Source organism: Mixophyes fleayi, chromosome 5 (assembly GCF_038048845.1).
Source record: "Mixophyes fleayi isolate aMixFle1 chromosome 5, aMixFle1.hap1, whole genome shotgun sequence".
Taxonomy (NCBI): Eukaryota; Metazoa; Chordata; class Amphibia; order Anura; family Limnodynastidae; genus Mixophyes; species Mixophyes fleayi.
The window spans coordinates 246467076-246485729 of NC_134406.1; the positions used below are offsets into that span (position 1 = coordinate 246467076).

Sequence of the window (18654 nt, forward strand, 5' to 3'; positions counted from 1 at the left end):
TGCCTGGCGCGCGGCCCCACCTGACGCGCTGCCTGGCGCGCCGCCCCACCTGACGCCCCCTACATGACGACAAATTACCAATTTTATATATTTATATTCTGGCAGTTGCAATGTGTATCTTAAATATGTGATCCTTGTAGTTCCATTTTGTTGTATCCCGGGCTAGACACCATCTAGCTAATATGTCTTAAAATTACTGGTAGCTCGCTTTCATTATTCTTATGCTTTAATTATGTAGCACCAACATATCCTGCAGTACAGTACAGACAGGGAAACGATTTGAACATGCCATGATTAACAGTAGTATACCATGAAACAGAACGTGCATGTTACTGTGCCGTGATGTCCATACTCCAGAGATAACAGTTATACTATTTTATTTTTGGCTTTTACTGGATATTTTCCCATTCGCAGCTTCATTGTTGTCATTGTTCAGTCTTTCCGGTGCTTTCAGTGGATTACTGCCTGTAAATATTTGATGATTACGTGTTTTGGAAACATAAGTGATACTTACCATAAAATATTTAGTCTGTAACAGACGCCCTCAACTTTTGCTCGTCTCCCTCTTCTGGGAGGGACAACATCCCGGATAATCTGTGACTTTTGTATTATGTTTACAGAGGTTCTGTTACCTGCTTATGAGCGCATCGACCTATACTTTTATAATGATGTGGGAGTACAGCCATTACCTGCTCTTCATACAGGCCTTATCTCTGTGTATACTTGACGGCCTGTCGCTTGTCAAGAAAGAAAAGGTAAACCCTCTGTTTAATACATGGTCCGTTCTGGTGCAAATTGCTAAACTATGAACATTAGTAAGTTTATTTTTCTCAACAAAATAAGTGTTTTATAAACCATTGTAATTCGTTAAAGTGAAGGCAGCCATGTTGTATTTGAACCAGTAAACATGGGATTGCAGTCTAGCAATTAATATATAACTGAGGCAATGAGATACTTTCTGCTGGCATTACTTGCAACTAAACTGAAACACAGTCATCAAGCAATGTCACTGATTCCTAGTGAATTAATAGGCTGCATTCTGATGAATATTAATGCAGTTCACAAAATGGCCGCCTACACTGTGTGTGAAGAGGACAGGTACATTTTAATATGTTTGTTTATATGTCAGTATTTTGCTGGGGGGGGGGTTTTCGACGGATCATACAACATTATTAAACACTGCTCAACTTTGACACCTATTTATTTCTCACAAATTTCTCGAAGATCGCCACTAAATGGTTCATTTGCACCATCACACTCCTCGTCCACAAGTAAAGGACCGCTCTAAAATCGTGTGTGGTTTGAAGACATATTTACATAAATTTGAACTTCTAAAGCATTGATTCAATGCAGATTAAAATAAAATGCAGTGCATAATTAATTAAAATGCATCTCTCTCTAAGTTTGGTCCTAGCAGAATTGACCATTTGGACCGTTGCTGGAGATGATTTAATATAGAGTCATTATGCTCAGACAGACAGAATCAGATTTTATATCATGTTCATTGCTGATCAAACAAATGTTGTTTTGTTTCTTAGGTGCATGACGTACATAAAATGTACTTATTCTCTGTGTTTTTGGGATATTTGCTCCAGTTTGAGAATTTGGCTCTGCTGACCTCTCCTCTATTATGCCTTGTAGTAGGTTCAATGATTGCCAAAAGCCTCCAGGTAATAGATGGAAGACTTGTAGCTGTCTTATGTATATAAACGTACAACTCTGCTTATACTAAGGACAAAGTTGTGTATGCTGTATTATTGTGTTGCAATATATATTTAAGGAGGGTGTTGTAGGAGATTTCTTGTAGATACAATTTTGCACAGAAGTTTAGTTTTATTTTTGGAATATTGTGCAGATGTTATCGCTGTGGCTTCCTTCCCCAGTCACTTCTTGCAGTGCTGTAAAACTTTACATAGCTATATTACCAATAGGGTTATAGGCTATAGTGTTGCCTATATCATAGTCGCTGATTCTATGATGTCTGGCTGCGCCTATTACCTCCTATTAGAGTTAAGAATATCATCTCATTGTCCTGTGCATTTCTATGGAGTGTGCGGCAAAATGAGCGCAGATTTCAGTTCGGACATCTCCTTAGAGTGTCTCCGTGGACTGTTACGGAAACACAGCGCTTTCTATTGAATCTCCCCCTATGAGTGAATATCACCTGGTGAGAGTTATTCTAGAGACACAACAAGCCTGCACTTGCTGCAATTCCAAATCAGTAAAACAGAGAGTGAAGCATTAAGTTGGCTTTTTATTTTTTTGGTAACATTGATTGCTGCACAGTCCCCATTATAAGAACATTTTTTTTCTCTTGAGTTTCCCTTTAACTTACACTTCCTGTTTTTCTCAGATCAGTGTGAAAAGGGGCACGTTCAGAGCAAAGCTGATGAAGATAATGTATTTTTATTTGGCATTTACCATTGCTGCTTCGCTGCATTTTTTAATAAGGGTAAGTAATATAGTGTTTATAATGTCTCTTCTTTCAGTCCGGTCACTTTATGAATCGAGCACTAACACACAGCAGAGACCAACGGTTTATCATCATCATCACCATTTATTTAAATAGCGCCACTAATTCCACAGCGCTGTACAGAGAACTCACTCACATTAGTCCCTGCCCCATTGGGGCTTACAGTCTAAATTCCCTAACATATACACAGACATACACACACACACAGACGACCGAAAGACAGAGAAAGACTAGGGTCAGTTTTGATAACAGCCAATTAACCCTACCAGTGTGTTTTTGGAGGTTGGGAGGAAACCGGAGCACCCGGAGGAAACCCACGCAAACACGGAGAGAACATATAAACTCCACACAGATAAAGCCATAGTCGGGAATTGAACTCATGACCCCAGTGCTAACCACTTAGCCACCGTGCTGCCCTTACCATCCTTGTGTTACATAGAATGTGAAAGTCACAGTGTGATTACAGCGACTGTTTATGGGAAATGTCCACGTTTGTGTCGGTGACGTAGCAGCGGACACAGCCTTGTGTTCAGAGCAGCTTTTAGGAAGAAAATGTTTATATTACAGGATAAGTTAGATACACTCTGGGTGGTAGTATCTAACAAATGACGTAAGATGGGCAGGTATTATAATTTACAAAAAAAAAACCTTGTGTCTATTACTTCAGAGTTCTAAAAACAAAAACAAAAAAGTAAAAAATGTTTCCTTTTAAAGATAGATGTTTAAGCTGCCACCCTCTAAACATCCCCTATAAATGCATTGGTCTTCTTCATGTTCTCATGGTGGGCCTGATTCATTAAGGCACGCAAAACAAAAGTATTGTGCTTAAAAAAAAACACATGTTAATCGGGAATAGACATCACTGTATTCAACAAGGAGCAGATTAAAAGATACGTCTGTTGTTCACTACGGGTCTAGTGCTCTGCTCTGACAGACAAGACACCGCAGGATACACACAATACATATGTGGAATATAAAGATCCAAAAGGTCGCACAGAAAAATCCCTTAAAAACTAGTAATGTCATCTGTTAATAATATAGTGAAAAAAAATGTTAAAAAATATATATATTTCTTTTATAATTCCCCTTCCCAAATAAAATACATTTATGAGAATGTTATTACTGTCTACTGTACATAAAATGCATTCCCTCCCCCTTACGCACATGAAATCATAGGCTGTAGTAAGGGTCCTTTGCACTCGAAGATGAATTGTACTTTGCTGCGTTCACTGTTGTATGGTCCGGTCCTGGACATGCGCTAAATATGGCATTTATCAGCATTTACGTTCCTTGATGAATCGGGCTCTGTATCTACGTGCTGGAGACAGAAAGTGTTATTCATCTCCCACTAGGTGGCGCACTGCTCAACTCAAACTTCCTCAGACACAGTCATAATCACATACGGTTTAGTCGTAGACAAGAGGATGGAAGTATAGGTTATTGACAGGTACTGATGGCTTGTGGATGGAAGATGTATAACAATCCTCCCTAATGTAAGCTTAAACTTTATTTTTCTCCAGACTGTAGTTCCACATAAGGAAAACCATCAGATTCTAAAGTTTCTTGAAGTAAAGTTTGGACTGAACATGACCAAGTAAGTTACCTGTAATTTTAGCATTGTTTACATATCACACTTGTTTGTACTTTGCTCTTTACGGTATTCCCTTTGTTCTGTAATGTAGAAACTTCACAGTGAATTGGTTGCTGTGTCAGGAATCGTTCCAGCCGCCCTCACAGGACTACATCTTACGGCTCACACAGTCTTCTCTTCTACCCTTTTACATCCTGGTCTTCTTTATCTGCCTATTTTCCATATGCCAGGGAATTGCTAAAAGACTTCGGTAAGCGATTGCTGATGACATGGATTCATTTTGGCACCCAGCATTCTTACTATTTATTATTTTTCTCATTTGATGTATGACCGCGCTTGCAGTGGAGGTAGGTGACACATGACGGCGTAACTATGCAAAATATATTATTTGTAATCGGATTCTATTTTATATGGGATATGGTTAGCATTTGGCGTATGGAGACCTGCGACGGCCGGAGGGGTTGGAATGGCCATGGGGGCTAATGGTGAACGTGGAGAGTGAGTTCACTTTCCCTCCTCTCTAGGACATGTCATATTTTCTGAATCAAACGTTAGAATGTCACTTTGTGTTTGCGGCATACGTGATTTGAGTAGGGAATGATGCTTATATAGTTATGGAGTAGATTAAGCAAGGAGAGACTAACGGGATTTGTATACAAAGAAGATGGTAGAGGTTGGCATAGTCGGTGTTTTTCATAATGGAAAATCTAGTAGAGATGATGCTCAGGCTCGGTTCCTCGAGAACCGAACACACCCGAACTTAGGCGCGAAAGTACCGAGCTGGCTCGGCTCGGTGCTTCGCGCTTTTTCGGAATCGAAAACGAGGCAAAACGTCATCGTTACGTCGTCAGAGCTCGAGATTTTTGGATTCCTTTTTAAGATAATGGTGGGTGGAAAGGAGGGCGGGTCCAAAGATAATTCCATCTTGCACCATTTTTCTTTTCTGCCACTGCTGTGTGCCAATGTGTCCTAGACGTGCTAGGAACTGTTGTGAATTTGTGTCATTGCTCTGTCGCTTACCATCCAGTTAGGTCGCTGCAGTATTTGACCGAAAGTGTATGAAAATAATATTGTGATCAGTGAGGTGGTCAAAATTGACTGCAAATGACTTGAAATTAGTGTCATTGAGGTTAATAATAATGTAGGAACAAAAAAAGAGCAAAATTACGTGATTTTACCATATATTAGGAATTTTTCTAAAAAATCCAAAACCAAAACACACGCGGGCGGTTTTGCCAAAACCAAAACAAAAAGCTAATCCAAATTCAAAGCCAGTTCATGGGGGTCATTTAGCATCTCTAGAATCTAGGGGAAGATGATGGTCATGTTATAAATCCTAAAAAAATTAGATGAAGTTTACTGGAGTGATGAAAACTGAGGTGTGTGAATGTTAATCGCAATATACAAAAGAAAGAATAGGGAAAAGAGGCCTGTTATATTGAAAAACACTGAAAGGACAGATAGGAGTGTTTTTAATCCATATACATAATGGGACTTTACTGTATTTAGATTACATGTGTGCGGATATACTGTTTCCTGTTCTCAGATGACCGTCTCAGAATGCTGTTTTTATCGAACTTTCTTCTCGGCTCTAACTACAGTTTTGTGCTTACAGCGGTGTGCCAATAAGCAGCAATATCGCCCCTGAGGAAGGACGGATAGGGGAGAAGCCAGAGGTCATTTACCATGTCGTCCAAACTCTTCTTCTTGGCACACTAGCCATGACCTTTGAGGGGTGAGGTCTGAAATATATTTCATGGTGACACATTTATCTCAGTGGTCACAGTTAATGAGTCTCATTGTTTATATGCTTGGAAATCCGAGAGCCAATCAAATCATGGGGCAATTTCACCAGCTCTCGTGGTTTTGTTTTTTTACCAAATTGGCCTGAAATTGCAGTGAGTGTCTGTCCAGAACTATCGCATGACCTGAACAAAATCCTCATAGTAGATCAGGGTGTTTGCAGGCAAGTACATCACTATGACCAGCTGATGACCATATCTTTGTGTGCGTTGTCATTCACTGACCTCTCTGCATCCATTAGTTCAATTTGACCACCAAACAATGAGATCTGTGAAGTTTGGTCGAATATGTGACTGCCCTGATTGGGCATAGATTTAGGGGTAAAGGTCACACTTGTCGGTTATTTCAAACCGGCGTTTTGCCGTCATTATTTAAAGCATTAATTTTAATAAAGGCAAAGCCAGTCAGGGTTTGTCTTTAATAAAATTGCTGTTTTAAATTATGACTAATCCACCAAGAATCGGTGGTTTAAAGTAACCGGCGATTGATTCATTTACCCCTTGGTTTTTTGGTAAACTGGTTGAGTGGACTAAAACTTGGTCTGATGTGTATGTACGCTGAGGATTGAAATATTGCTTAAGAAAACATGTGCTCCTTTATTTATTTCCTGCATCTAAATAATACAATTCATATTCTTTGTTTTATTCTGTGATCTTGCTGATGTCATCGTTGTCATCAGACAGTGAGCTTACAATTAACAGAATTGATAACCTCAATTGAGGTAGTTTTTCAAATTTAAAAATGTCACTAGCACAGACAATGACTTAATATCAAGCTTGGGCGAGCTTTGGCTCTCCAGCTGTTGTGGAACTTCAAGGCACAGTATGTCCAAGGATTTGGGTCTACTTTTCTGATTTATGCAGTGATCGGCAGGACATGCTGGAATTTGTAGTTCCACAACAGTAGAGGTAAAGGTTGTCTATCTCTGATTTGTATAGTGGTAAAATGTAAAATAATACAGGGACACTCGTGGTATATCCTTATTCAGTATGACAGAATCTCAAGCGTGCTAGTATATATTTTAGAATGAAGTATCTGTGGACGCCCTATGTCTGTGTACTCGCCGGCTTTGGAGTTTGCTCCCCTGAACTTTGGATAACGCTTTTCAAGTGGATACGTCTGAAAACCGTACATCCAATTTTACTGGTGAGCAATCCGCTTATGTCATGTATCTGAGATAAATTTGTGATTGTGGAGAGAGATATTGGCATGGCCAGTAATTTCACTGAAGGACACTAGCCATACAGGCACACACACACACTTTTATTGGGCTCTTTATGGGAAGCATAGTGGTTTGGTATATTTAGTAAATTTAGTCTATTTGGGGTGTAAGGCACTCTGAACAGCCACCATATTCTTCAGGTATTTATATATATATATTTTTTAATTAAATAAGATTTAATGCTAGCTTGGCTTACTATGGAAGCCTAGTGGTAAAATTGGTATTCAAATGTTAGAATGCTTGACTTTTGACCAAGCAATACATTTTAAACAAGTTTTCTCTGATATGCGTTTGTCCCAAAAAAAGAGTTTGTATTCAACTTACATTGTTTTTATAATAAATCTGTATATTCATGGAGACAATACAAGGGGTGTATGTAATATTCATGATGCAACACAGAGCAGTACACTGCTTGAACTTGCAGCTCCAGCTTTGTACACAAGGTGGCAGCAGCGGTTCTCTGGTAAGATTTTATTATACGCAGCATGGAAATTGAGAGAAACATTCTATAAGTGTACGGTGCAACTTTGTGTTGCATAGAGATGCCTGTGTACTGCATACTTCCATTTGGAGGGTTGATACTCACCAAGCTAAATAAGACATGAAATAAACGTTGTGTGCTTCCATGTATCAGTCTTGGCATATCCCTGTAGGGCTGCATAATGTTTACTGTTGTCTCTGCGTATATATTGCAGGCTTTCATATTAAGCGCAGCTGTCCCTGCTGTGATCGGCTTCAGCTTATGGAGAGAGGTGAGAAAAAATGGCCCCTATGTTGAATGCCAGTCACTATGCGGCACTCATCATCCACCTGGTCTGTTTGAAAATGATAAAAACTTTCCCTGTCTATGCAACACACTAACATTGTCTAATTATGCCACCACCAAGGTTTTTTGTGAAGACCTGACACTCTTACTAAGGAAGCCTTCGGGTCTCCCCTTAAACTAATCTATCGCAATTTACTTTCATCAGCGCTATTATAAGCCAAATGATTTCCTCTGTTTCAACTATGTAGCGTTCTAGTACTAAGCTAACTCAGACACGTGAATTCGTAAGAACAGAGAGACTTGAACTTATTAAGTGTAATTTAATATGAAAAATAAATCCTCCAATGCTTAAGATAAAAACAATTAACAAAATGACATACAAAGATATGATGGAATTGTTTATTGTTAAATAATATGGAATAAAACACGCAAATGGTAATCTTACGAATTAACCATTTTCTGTTTGCCTGGAGAAACAAGAACAAGGACACTGCTCGATATAACATTGACTACCCAAAAGTGGGCAACTTTGTAAGTTCCGGACATTTTTAACATGCTGCAGGTACCCACAGCCCCCCTTACACTGTGATGTCAGAACTAGAAAGTCTGTGTAAATGCAAATTAGTTGTTTATGACCTCTGTTCCAACACCTTTCAAGTCAGGTTTTCGTTACATTGGCCTAACTAATCACCAGAATGTCCTACAAAGATGATATTACCTTCACACAACAGGTCATAAGTTTCCCTTTCCTTTGCATACCAAACATGACTCCTGTAAGTATGAATTTTCCTGTGCCCTTATTTCCATTCATTCACACTTATCCCAGCTGCTTTGGTCTCCTTCTTGAGATGTCCTGAGATTAAGGAGAGATTCAAAGACCTCAGTTTTACGACCCGTGCCATAATTTGGTACTGGGCACTCGTTTGTAGCCATGTGTCTGGTCTCTCTCATCCATAAATACCTCATAGGGGAGAACAGAAGAGTTTAGAAACAATTAAAGCAATACATTAATTTAGATTCAGATTTCAGATTTTAACGAATGGCTGGACACATAGTTCCTCTGAACCACATCAAGCTAGTACTATGAATTAATTCACAAACACATATTTGCAGATTTATATGACTAGTAAATAGCTTGCATAATACAAGGTCTCTTACCCCTTCTTCATTCTGGACTTCAGTGGTTTATTTGTTTTATGTAGAAGTAACATTCATTTTGAAAGGTAAGCTAGAGGGGAGTGACATATGGGTGAATGAAGCCTAACTCGTATTTTAGTTACTGTCAAACTCCTATTGTGCTTCCTTCACCATAGAGTGTATGAAGAGGACCACACATGCGGTGGGACACCTTTTGTATATAGATCCTAAGCCGTATAATAGATTAGAGACCCATTTGACAGACATAATTTGGTTAATGTGTACTGTATTCTCTTATGTAACAATATTTTATGTTACTGTTGTAGGCAATTGAGGATTTTACCCTAACTGTAAGTGTATTTTACAAGTGTTTTGTTACATATTAAAATAAAATAGAAATCATATAAAGGGTATGAAGCAGATCTTCCACCATGTGTATTATATGTGCAGGGTTGACCTGAGAATTCTAACCAGTCTGTTACATGTTATTTCGATTCCCTCAACAGTTCTTACCCAAAATAGTTAATGAGCTGTCGGAACTGGAGGAACATTACGAGTCTGACACCATAGAGCTCATGAACTGGATAAAGTAAGTGTGAAGAGAATGTTCAGTGGATCTCAAGTTTACTTAAAATAAGAAAAGGTTAATGCCACATACACACTTTTCTAAAGCATATTTTCAAGTTCTTAATGTGTACTGTTTATAAAATGCATTTTTATTTAGTTTCTCTTACTTGCAAACACATAGTTTGGCATGCGTATGCGTCCATCATCACTATCAGCCAGCACTCCCTGCCCTGTAGCTGGTGCAAGTGATTCAGCTTAAAATCAAATACCTAAGAGATGCCCCGCGCTTGAATTGGATGATTGTGCGTGCGCTCGATCTACTGTACATTGCCTCCGTGCAAACCTGATCAATAATCCTTGTACATGATGTGAATGTCATAGTAGTGCCTGTTCAAGGTCAGATGTTTAGTAGGCTGGAAGAGGAAAATAGGCTTGTTTTATTCTGTTCACCAGAGAACTAGTACTATTATTATTAAGAATTAGTGGCAGCATTCTGAAAGACGACTCTGTTGGCATAAGAACGTGGAGCGCAGGTGTTTTTTTGAATTAGAAGATACTACGTTTTGGTATTGGTACTAGTAATTGGATGACTCCCTCGCCAAGGTCTCTAAAATAAATAAATAAAAAGAATCCTCATTAGCTTTTGATAACGGGTCGATGGAGGCTATTTTGCAGGAGATTTGGGAGCCCGCTACGACTTTGTTTAAGACATGTATCGCCTCTACCCGACTAAGTCCTTTTAAAGGTGCGGCTGGAACAGCTATAAAATCATTCCCTTCCACTATTAAAGGTAGTGGATTATATAGGAGACGCTGTGGTGGAACAATTACTGTGTAGGTAGAACCACAGTCCTGTCTATTGTTGCTGGAAGAACAAGTGCAGTGTGGTTAAATTGCTGCGTATTGAATCTTGGTTTAACACTTACTCCATCTGTACCTGACTGCTGACAGGACATTTTCTATATCTATACTTTTCTTCAACATTGCTCCACTTTAATATTAAAAAAAAAAAAAAAAACACTCTAAGCTCCTCGTATCAATCACAAAGCACCAAATCTTTCTTCCCTACCTACTGGACAAGCTACAGACCTAAGAGTCTGAGCCAGTCACTCACAAAGCTCCTCGGTTGTCACATGATGGCAGAGGAAGGGATGGAGGGGCCTGTGTTTTATTTTATGAACATGAATGCTGAGAAGAGGGCGTTCCGAAGCTTCTCTGCTCACTGCATCATAGTTAATGTGACTGTGGTTGCCATGGTTATTGCATGACACTTGGAAAACTGTAAATCATTAATAGCAGCTTGAATCAAAATACTAAGGAAAAAAGAAGAATTCAGTGTCTTACAGGCAACCAGATTGATTTTTGTTGAGAGAACACACTTTGTAGAGGAGATTGCTGCTTTTTTAAAGGTTTCATACAGCCATCTTCTGATGTGCCTTCAAAAAGTCATTGGGCTTATTTTGAGTATAGGAGTATGGTTTTAGTTATATTTATTAATGACATGTCATTTTTGTTTCGCAGAGGCCAGGCTCCGCTTGCGGCAGTGTTTGCCGGAAGTCCGCAGCTCATGGGTGCAATTAAGCTCTGCACCGGGTGGATGGTGACAAGTCTTCCAGTCTACAATGATGAAGACCTGATGAAGAGGAATGAACATGTAATTCTTAGGGTTCACTTGTTATTTATGTAACTATACGAGACTTAGTTTTACAGATAAGTCAATAGTTGCAATAGGCCAAAACTAACTGCATGAGACGAACGGTGTTATTTCCCTCATAGAAGAGCTTGGTAGATTTATTGTGCTGTTGACCTGCAGAGATGACATTGGCACTGGCTGCTTTCTATTCAGTGCAGGTGTGATGATCACTCAAACACAAAGCATTCCTCTAGCATTAACGACTTACATTTATTTTGTTCTTCTGTTCTAATTTGTGCACGCAGCAAATCTGTTTTGATTTTCACACTTTTTATTTTTTTAAAGAGATAATGTAATGCATCCACTAGTAGTGTTACTATAAAGTGTACCCGTCACCTATGCAGTGTCTGCAGCCATTCTGTATGGTCAACTAATCATTACGAGAACGTAGTCTGTAAATTCATTACAACCAGTAATGTTGCTGAGGCACAATGTGATAGGCTGCGTTCTGACCAGTATTGGTTGGGCTGAAAATGGCTGCATCCATTGTGTGTAACATTTAATTGAAAAACCATGGTATACATTTTTATTTCTGCAACTGTCTGTCTGCAGGACTACCCTCTTAACCTCATATAATATATATATTATACAGCTCAAAGTGTAAACAGTAAATAACCTACCATATCTTGGCAAAACTATGGCGGTTAACACACAGGTCCCCCAAACACATAAACCTACCAATCCCAAGACCCCACCTACAGATGCACTCTGTACTCACTCATCAGGTCTCCTCAGACACCCCTGACTTGCTGGACAGATAAGACCTCTGCCGCAATCCTCCCTTCTTTTGCCACACTAATCCCTACTGCAAGCCCCTCCCCTGCCTCCTCGTCTCTCCCACCTACTCTTCCCCAACCTCCTGTTAGTACTAATTTTGGCCCAGGTTGGGCCTAACAGTGAGAAACATGGCTAGGTGGAGTCTGCAGGCTAAATAAATATTGGCTCTTGCTATTTAGACTGTTGATTGGGTCTATCCATCAGCGATGCAAGCAGGGTCAAGCCAGTTTAAATTTGCATCTGCCTGCCAGATACTGGGGCAACACTCTCATTTTGTTTGTATTCATTTAGAAGTAGTTGCGTATTTTCCTGGAATATCTGGGGAAACTCCCGATCCATGCGGGAGACCAAAAGAGGAGGCAAATTTACCAACAAAGGTGCGTGCCTACCTGTAGGTGGGGAAGAGCTATGTTAACGCAAATATATATGCCTTATCCCGCCCACTTGATGACGAGATTTGCGTCAACAAGTCGCACCTAGCTTTTGTTTTCAGGTCTCCCATCCACATCTCCGGGAAGGCAGGTATGACAAGTAGGTACGTGTGGACTTACCCGAAGTTACCCATCTTTTGTGAGTAGACCCAATCCTTGGCCTAAATTAGCAGCATCTCCCCATCAGCTGGGGGAATCTACCCGATGGAGATTTAGTACTTATTTAGCACAGGACACCTGGCTGCTGAGGTTGTCCAGCACCCAGGGTGTTAATACTTTTGCATTTTCACATTGCCCTCAATAGATCCGGCAGACTTGGGGGCAGAATGGGAATTTAAAGTGGCCCTGAAAAATATTGTGAAAGTGGTCTCATGTTGTCGTCTGGGCCCAAGTGACATGAGTCGGAGCGGTGTATGTGATGTGGGTGTTGCTGTGCCACAGAATTATATGTGGCTATTGCTTTAGATGTTTGGCGCCTTCCAACCCCCTCCACTTCAAACACACTGGCAACGTTGTGTGCACCACTGTTAGGTGCAGATGGCTTCACCCTTCATGAGCAAAGCAGATTGAAGAGCAATATACCTCCTAACTGTTCCTGCAGTTGGGACAAAGTCTGGACTGTGCAAGACAGTCCCCCCAAATCAGGACTATCCCACAAGAATCAGGACAGTTGTCAGACTGTGCTGCTCTCTCCTACCTGTTCTTGCAGCTTTAACTGCTGACGTCTTAAGCTGAATCGCTGCTTCGTTCCTTGAAACTTGAGGCCTGGTTTGAAAAAGGGATATAAGTCCTATTCACTTCCTGGGAAACTGATCCACGACTGATCTCCCAACTGGCTCCAACATTAAATTACTAGCATTCAAATTTAACAAATAGGCCTCTTCTCCTCAACCATCCTCAACATTACATTAATAGCATTCACAGTAATAAATAGGTCTGTTTCCTCCCTACCAGCCCCAACATTAAATAGCATTTACAGTTAACAAATAGACATATTTGCCGTAATGTCCCTTGATATTACATTATTAGCATTTAATACAAAGACTCTACATTGCATTAAAAGTCTTTACAATATATGAATGGCCACTGCCAACCCCCCTTTACATTAATAGCTAAACAATTACATCTATATGCCCCCACATCTATATGCCCCCACATCTATATGCCCCCACTGGGGCTGCTGCCTCATCCTGGATTATCTGAACAGGACATGCAGATAGAGCAGCAGAGTAATGGATAATAAAGAAGCAAATTCCATGCAGTAGTCACATAGCAGGAAGGGGTCAGGTCATGCTGATCTGAACAGCACAGTAAGGTGGCTGGTCGTGGGCTACGGGCCAGCCAACAAGAATCACACCACACTTTATAAACAAAACAAAAATAAAACACCTTAAGCAGCCCCATGACCTCATGGAAAACTCCCGATGGGGCCTATGGCTGATCCAGCCCTGCTTGGGGGATTGGTATAGGCATTTGTCCATTCAAAAAAAGGTCATGTTAATATTCTACATGAAGAATGGTTTCTAACACACTTTACTGGCTCAGCAGAATATTCTCCTGTTGTCCACTAGAGGGAAACAGATCACTTACTGGATGAATGACAGCTCTGCTTCGCTGTTCACTAGACTTAACAGGCCGTCCAAAGTGAAAATATCGTCCTCTTGAGAACACTTTTAATAAGTGAAATATTTGTTTTCGTGCAGGTTTACCAAATCTATAGCATGAGGTCAGCAGAAGATATCTACAAGATACTCACCTCCTATAAAGCCAACTATGTGGTGATTGAAGATTCAATCTGCAACGAGGTGGTCGGAATGAAAGGCTGCAGGGTAAAAGATTTGCTGGATATAGCAAATGACCATGTAAGTGTATTGTCCTTTATATTCTGGATGTTAAAGGGCACCAAAAGTTTAACATCTGTAGTGGGAAATATATTTTGATGAGTTGTTAGGTGACACAATCAAACACACGTTTCAGAAAGAGCAACATGGAATTATGAAAGACCAATCTTGTCAGACAAATGAACATGCATTCTATGAAGAATTGAATAGGATATTGGAAAGAGGGTTGGCAGTAGATGTAGTGGTATTGTGCCTCGCAAGCACTTAATGTATAAGACACTGCTCTAGAATATACAATACATAACTGGATAGAAAACTGGCTAAAAGGAAATGTCCAGAGATTTCTCAATGAGTCCGTCTCTAACTAGACTTAGGTGATGAGTGTTCTACTCCAGGGTTCTGTCTTGAGAACATGTGTCTGTGACAGCCGAGCTAGAACACTATTGGGTGGATCTATGATGAAGGATATAAGTACTATTGTAGGTATTCATTTTGGCAGCAACATTTAGGGCTAGATTTACTAAACTGCGGGTTTGAAAAAGTGGAGATGTTGCCTATAGCAACCAATCAGATTCTAGCTGTCATTTATTTAGTGCACTCTACAAAATGACAGCTAGAGTCTGATTGGTTGCTATAGGCAACACCTCCACTTTTTCAAACCCGCAGTTTAGTAAATATACTCCTTGATGTCCATTTGCTGCATCCAGAGCCAGCATGATATTATCGTGCATTAAAAGGAAAATTATTAGAGAAAAATTATAATTTTGCTGTTTATAACACATTGCTGATGCAGTTTAGACTTTGTGTCAGTTCACAAAAATAAATTTAAGAAAGGAGTGGATATTTTTTTTCCTTAACATACATGGAACAGAACACACAGAGTGACGGCATTCGTAACACATTATAGTATGAGTGACCCAGGTAATTGTCCCAATTGCTACTATAGGGTAAGGAAAGAATTTTGTAAAAGAAATTCTATAGTGTTTTTGCGGTTACATATTTAAATGAGCAATCGAACATGCTGACATTAAGTGTACAAGTTGCATATATTATTTTGGTTATGCATAATTGCATAATAATTTTCAGTAAATTAATTAAGATGTTGTCACAGCCTGAAATATATAACATAAAATATACCAGTAAATTATCTTTAGAGTGTTGTACACCAGTTACTTGATACATCTTCCACCCACGTTACAGGCAGCTCTAGCTTAACCGTATTTTATACAAACACATGTTGAATATTTCTATCTTTAGGTCATATGATATTCTGTGTATGAATTATTCTGCAACCTCTTCTTTCGCTGACAGGTGGTGAATGAAGACGGGGATATTTATGCCTACTCGAAATATGGACGTTTCTGCCATGAAATCAAAATGAATTACTCTCCATATGTGAACTATTTCACCAGAGTATTTTGGAACCGGTCCTATTTTGTATATAAAATCAACACCCTTATATCTTTTCAGTACTGACAATCACAAGAGCTTCACCTGCAATTTGGACATTGACAAACTTGCTGTGAGACTTCTCTGTGCTGCTCTTCTGAGCCCATTCCGTATCTTCTGTGTCTAACTCCCAGGACATTGTTCTATTGTAACCATGTAGTGTGTGCACAGTGCTGCCTGACTGTACTTTGGGCCTCTGAGAAGACAATGGAACTTGGAGCAGAGAACCTGGAACACAGAGGAGTTCTGATCCGGAGCAATCCAAATACTCGCTGCTGTTTGGGAGCCGGCTATAACTTTGAGTTGTATGCAGTTTGAGCTTTGAAATATGCAAAATGATAAACTTTTATTTTCTTTTTCTAAGTATCTTTTACATTTTTATTAAGCGAATCTGTCACATTTTAGGTACTACTTGTTTTACATAGTGCCTAGTGCATTATGTTAAAAAAAATAATATATTTTTCTATGCTTGGGAGAGAGCATAGAACAAAAGGTGCAAAGACCTGGGGGTAAATGTATCAAGCTGAGAGTTTTCCAGCGGGTTTGAAAAGTGGAGATGTTGCCTATAGCAACCAATCAGATTCTAGCTATCATTTTGTAGAATGTACTAAATAAATGATAGCTAGAATCTGATTGGTTTTTCAAACCCGCCGGAAAACTCTCAGCTTGATACATTTACCCCCAGGACTCAGTGTGAATGTCGTCCCACACTCTGCTCTCTGCTTGCAGTGACTGAGTAACATATCTGATCAGATGTGCAGAATGAGCTCCCATCATTCATACAGGATGATGTGTACGTCTGCTTAGCCTGTTCTCTGGTTTTCTAGCACAAACGTCACGATCTATTCAGCAATGGTTACAGGTGATGATATCTCTGGTTTTAATATACGTCCTACTTTTAATCTAATGTCCTATACCCCAGGTAATTGCCATGTTCTAGCTCAATGTTGGCTAACCTGTGACAGGTGTTGTGAAACTACAAGTCCCAGCATACTTTGCCAATATATAGCAGCTTATTGCTGGAAAGGTATACTGGGACTTGTAGTTTCACAACACCTGGAGTGTCACAGGTCAGCCAACACTGATCTAGCTGCTGTCGGTCTACAATCACCACCAGCTCAGTTAGTGACTGAGGATGAAGGAAGTTAATTGTCTTGTGAACACCAATGTCTTTTGAAATGCTCAGTATATATTAAGTGAACCAATTTGTACTGTTTAGTTTTTTGGGAATTTTAAACATTTCGTTAAGGTAATCAAATTGTACACATTGCCTTTTTTTTGCCATTGCGTGGGCGGAACCATTATGCCAGAGAATATGAAGTCATTGGGAGCCAGAGACGACATTAAGGCATGAGATATGGGTTGGTAACTGTATCACATCTTCTAAAGAAGGAAAAGTGGAGGCATACTCGCAACATTTGGGTGGGCAGCATCGGGACCGCACACCGCTGGGACGTGCCTAGCACTTTTGAAGCTGCCCTATTCTCCCCCCCCAATCCGCTTCATTGCCGCACGGCAAGAGTTCACCGCCATGAGCAGCAATGAACAGAGTACCTCCCAACTTTCCCCCCGATCGGCATTGGCGGTACAGAGCCCTTAAATTGGGACTGTCCCGCCTAAATCAGGTCGGTTGAGAGCTATGTGGACGTGTAACCCAAAGCAACCAATCAGATTTTACCTATAATTTATCTAATACATGATTGGTTGTTATGGGCAACACCCTCCACTTTTCCTTCTTAGAAGGTTTGAGAAATGTACCCCAGAATATTTTCTGCCTCCGTTCCTAATGACTTAATTTTCTCCATCCTCATGAACATTGGTACATATCACAGAACGCCTGCCTCCACTTTGCACGGGCAATGGTTATGCTTTAAAATGAAAAATATGTTTTGCCATAATCCAATAAGCTGGTCTTTTCTGCACTGAAACATTGTTTATTTCCAATGTTACTGTTCCCCATTTATTACTTAGTAGTGCATTTAATTATTCTGTCTGTTAATCTTGTTACCAGCGCTGTAGGCTTTTATTTAATAAGTGTCCATCTCTCCACATGATTGCTGTTCCTTTTTTTTTTTTAATGTATGGTTTGTACCGTGTGTGTGTGAAGAATGTTGCTGTATGTTATGACAAGTGGACTGTTTATTGGTCTGTGAACCAAAGTTTTCTGCCAAAATGAAGTCAATACTATGTATGTTTCACGTGTGGGAAGGCGAAGACTCTGTGAGCTCTACATGGGTAATGCTGCTGTCGATTGTCACAACTAATGTCACAAATATCTGCTTTTGAAAATGGTAAAACATGTGAAATAGTTATTAAAAAACCAACATCTTGTTCTCATGACTTCTGTTGCTGTTTTGTGCATAGTGGTTTGTGGGCATCTGTCATGTTGATGGCGTTGAAAAAACAAATATATTTGAGACCTTTTATAGTCTACAAGACAGATTAGTTACTATACACAACTGCATCTTTGTAATCCCACCGAGCTTGAAATGACTGATAACAGTGAGCAGTAGCTTGCACTCTACTACATAGTAAATGTAAGTACAGTGTGCACCTCTAGAAGGTATAGGAATCTTAACAAATATTTCTGTACATGCCATTAGTACCTTCTTTATATTGTCAGTTTTCAGCATGATAGAAGTTTTATCTCTAATATATATACTTCTAGGACATTGCAAAAACGTATGTATGTCTGTGGATATCGATGATTGCTCTGTTATGTAAAGTGGCTGCATTTTAGTTTTAGTGGCCTTTTAAAATGAAAAATCTGTCTCCAAGATTTGTTAAGAACTAATAATAATTTATTAAACTGAAATATGGTGCCTGCAATTGTGTACAATGTACCTCGCTGAGAGAGCGCGTCAGGTTGCAAACAGCAAATACCGGTAAGTGGGTAGGGGTACTC

The 18654-nt window shown here is 39.7% G+C and overlaps 1 protein-coding gene across 3 annotated transcripts in view; it reads left to right on the forward strand.

The window, feature by feature from the left end:
- DPY19L4 (dpy-19 like 4) overlaps positions 1–18089 on the forward strand; it is a 33939-nt gene extending 15850 nt beyond the window's left edge. For 2 of the 3 annotated variants that reach the window (XM_075213820.1, XM_075213819.1), the window contains exons 9-21: positions 621–755; positions 1539–1670; positions 2354–2452; positions 3994–4067; positions 4156–4314; positions 5680–5799; positions 6893–7013; positions 7785–7841; positions 9319–9342; positions 9499–9581; positions 11080–11212; positions 14163–14321; positions 15612–18089. In XM_075213820.1, coding sequence (XP_075069921.1) covers positions 621–755; positions 1539–1670; positions 2354–2452; positions 3994–4067; positions 4156–4314; positions 5680–5799; positions 6893–7013; positions 7785–7841; positions 9319–9342; positions 9499–9581; positions 11080–11212; positions 14163–14321; positions 15612–15776 — 1461 coding nt within the window. In that variant the 3' untranslated portion in view covers positions 15777–18089. The remainder of the gene's footprint in view (positions 1–620; positions 756–1538; positions 1671–2353; positions 2453–3993; positions 4068–4155; positions 4315–5679; positions 5800–6892; positions 7014–7784; positions 7842–9318; positions 9343–9498; positions 9582–11079; positions 11213–14162; positions 14322–15611) is intronic. The other variant, XM_075213821.1, reaches the window with a different exon arrangement.
- Positions 18090–18654: the final 565 nt, after the last annotated feature.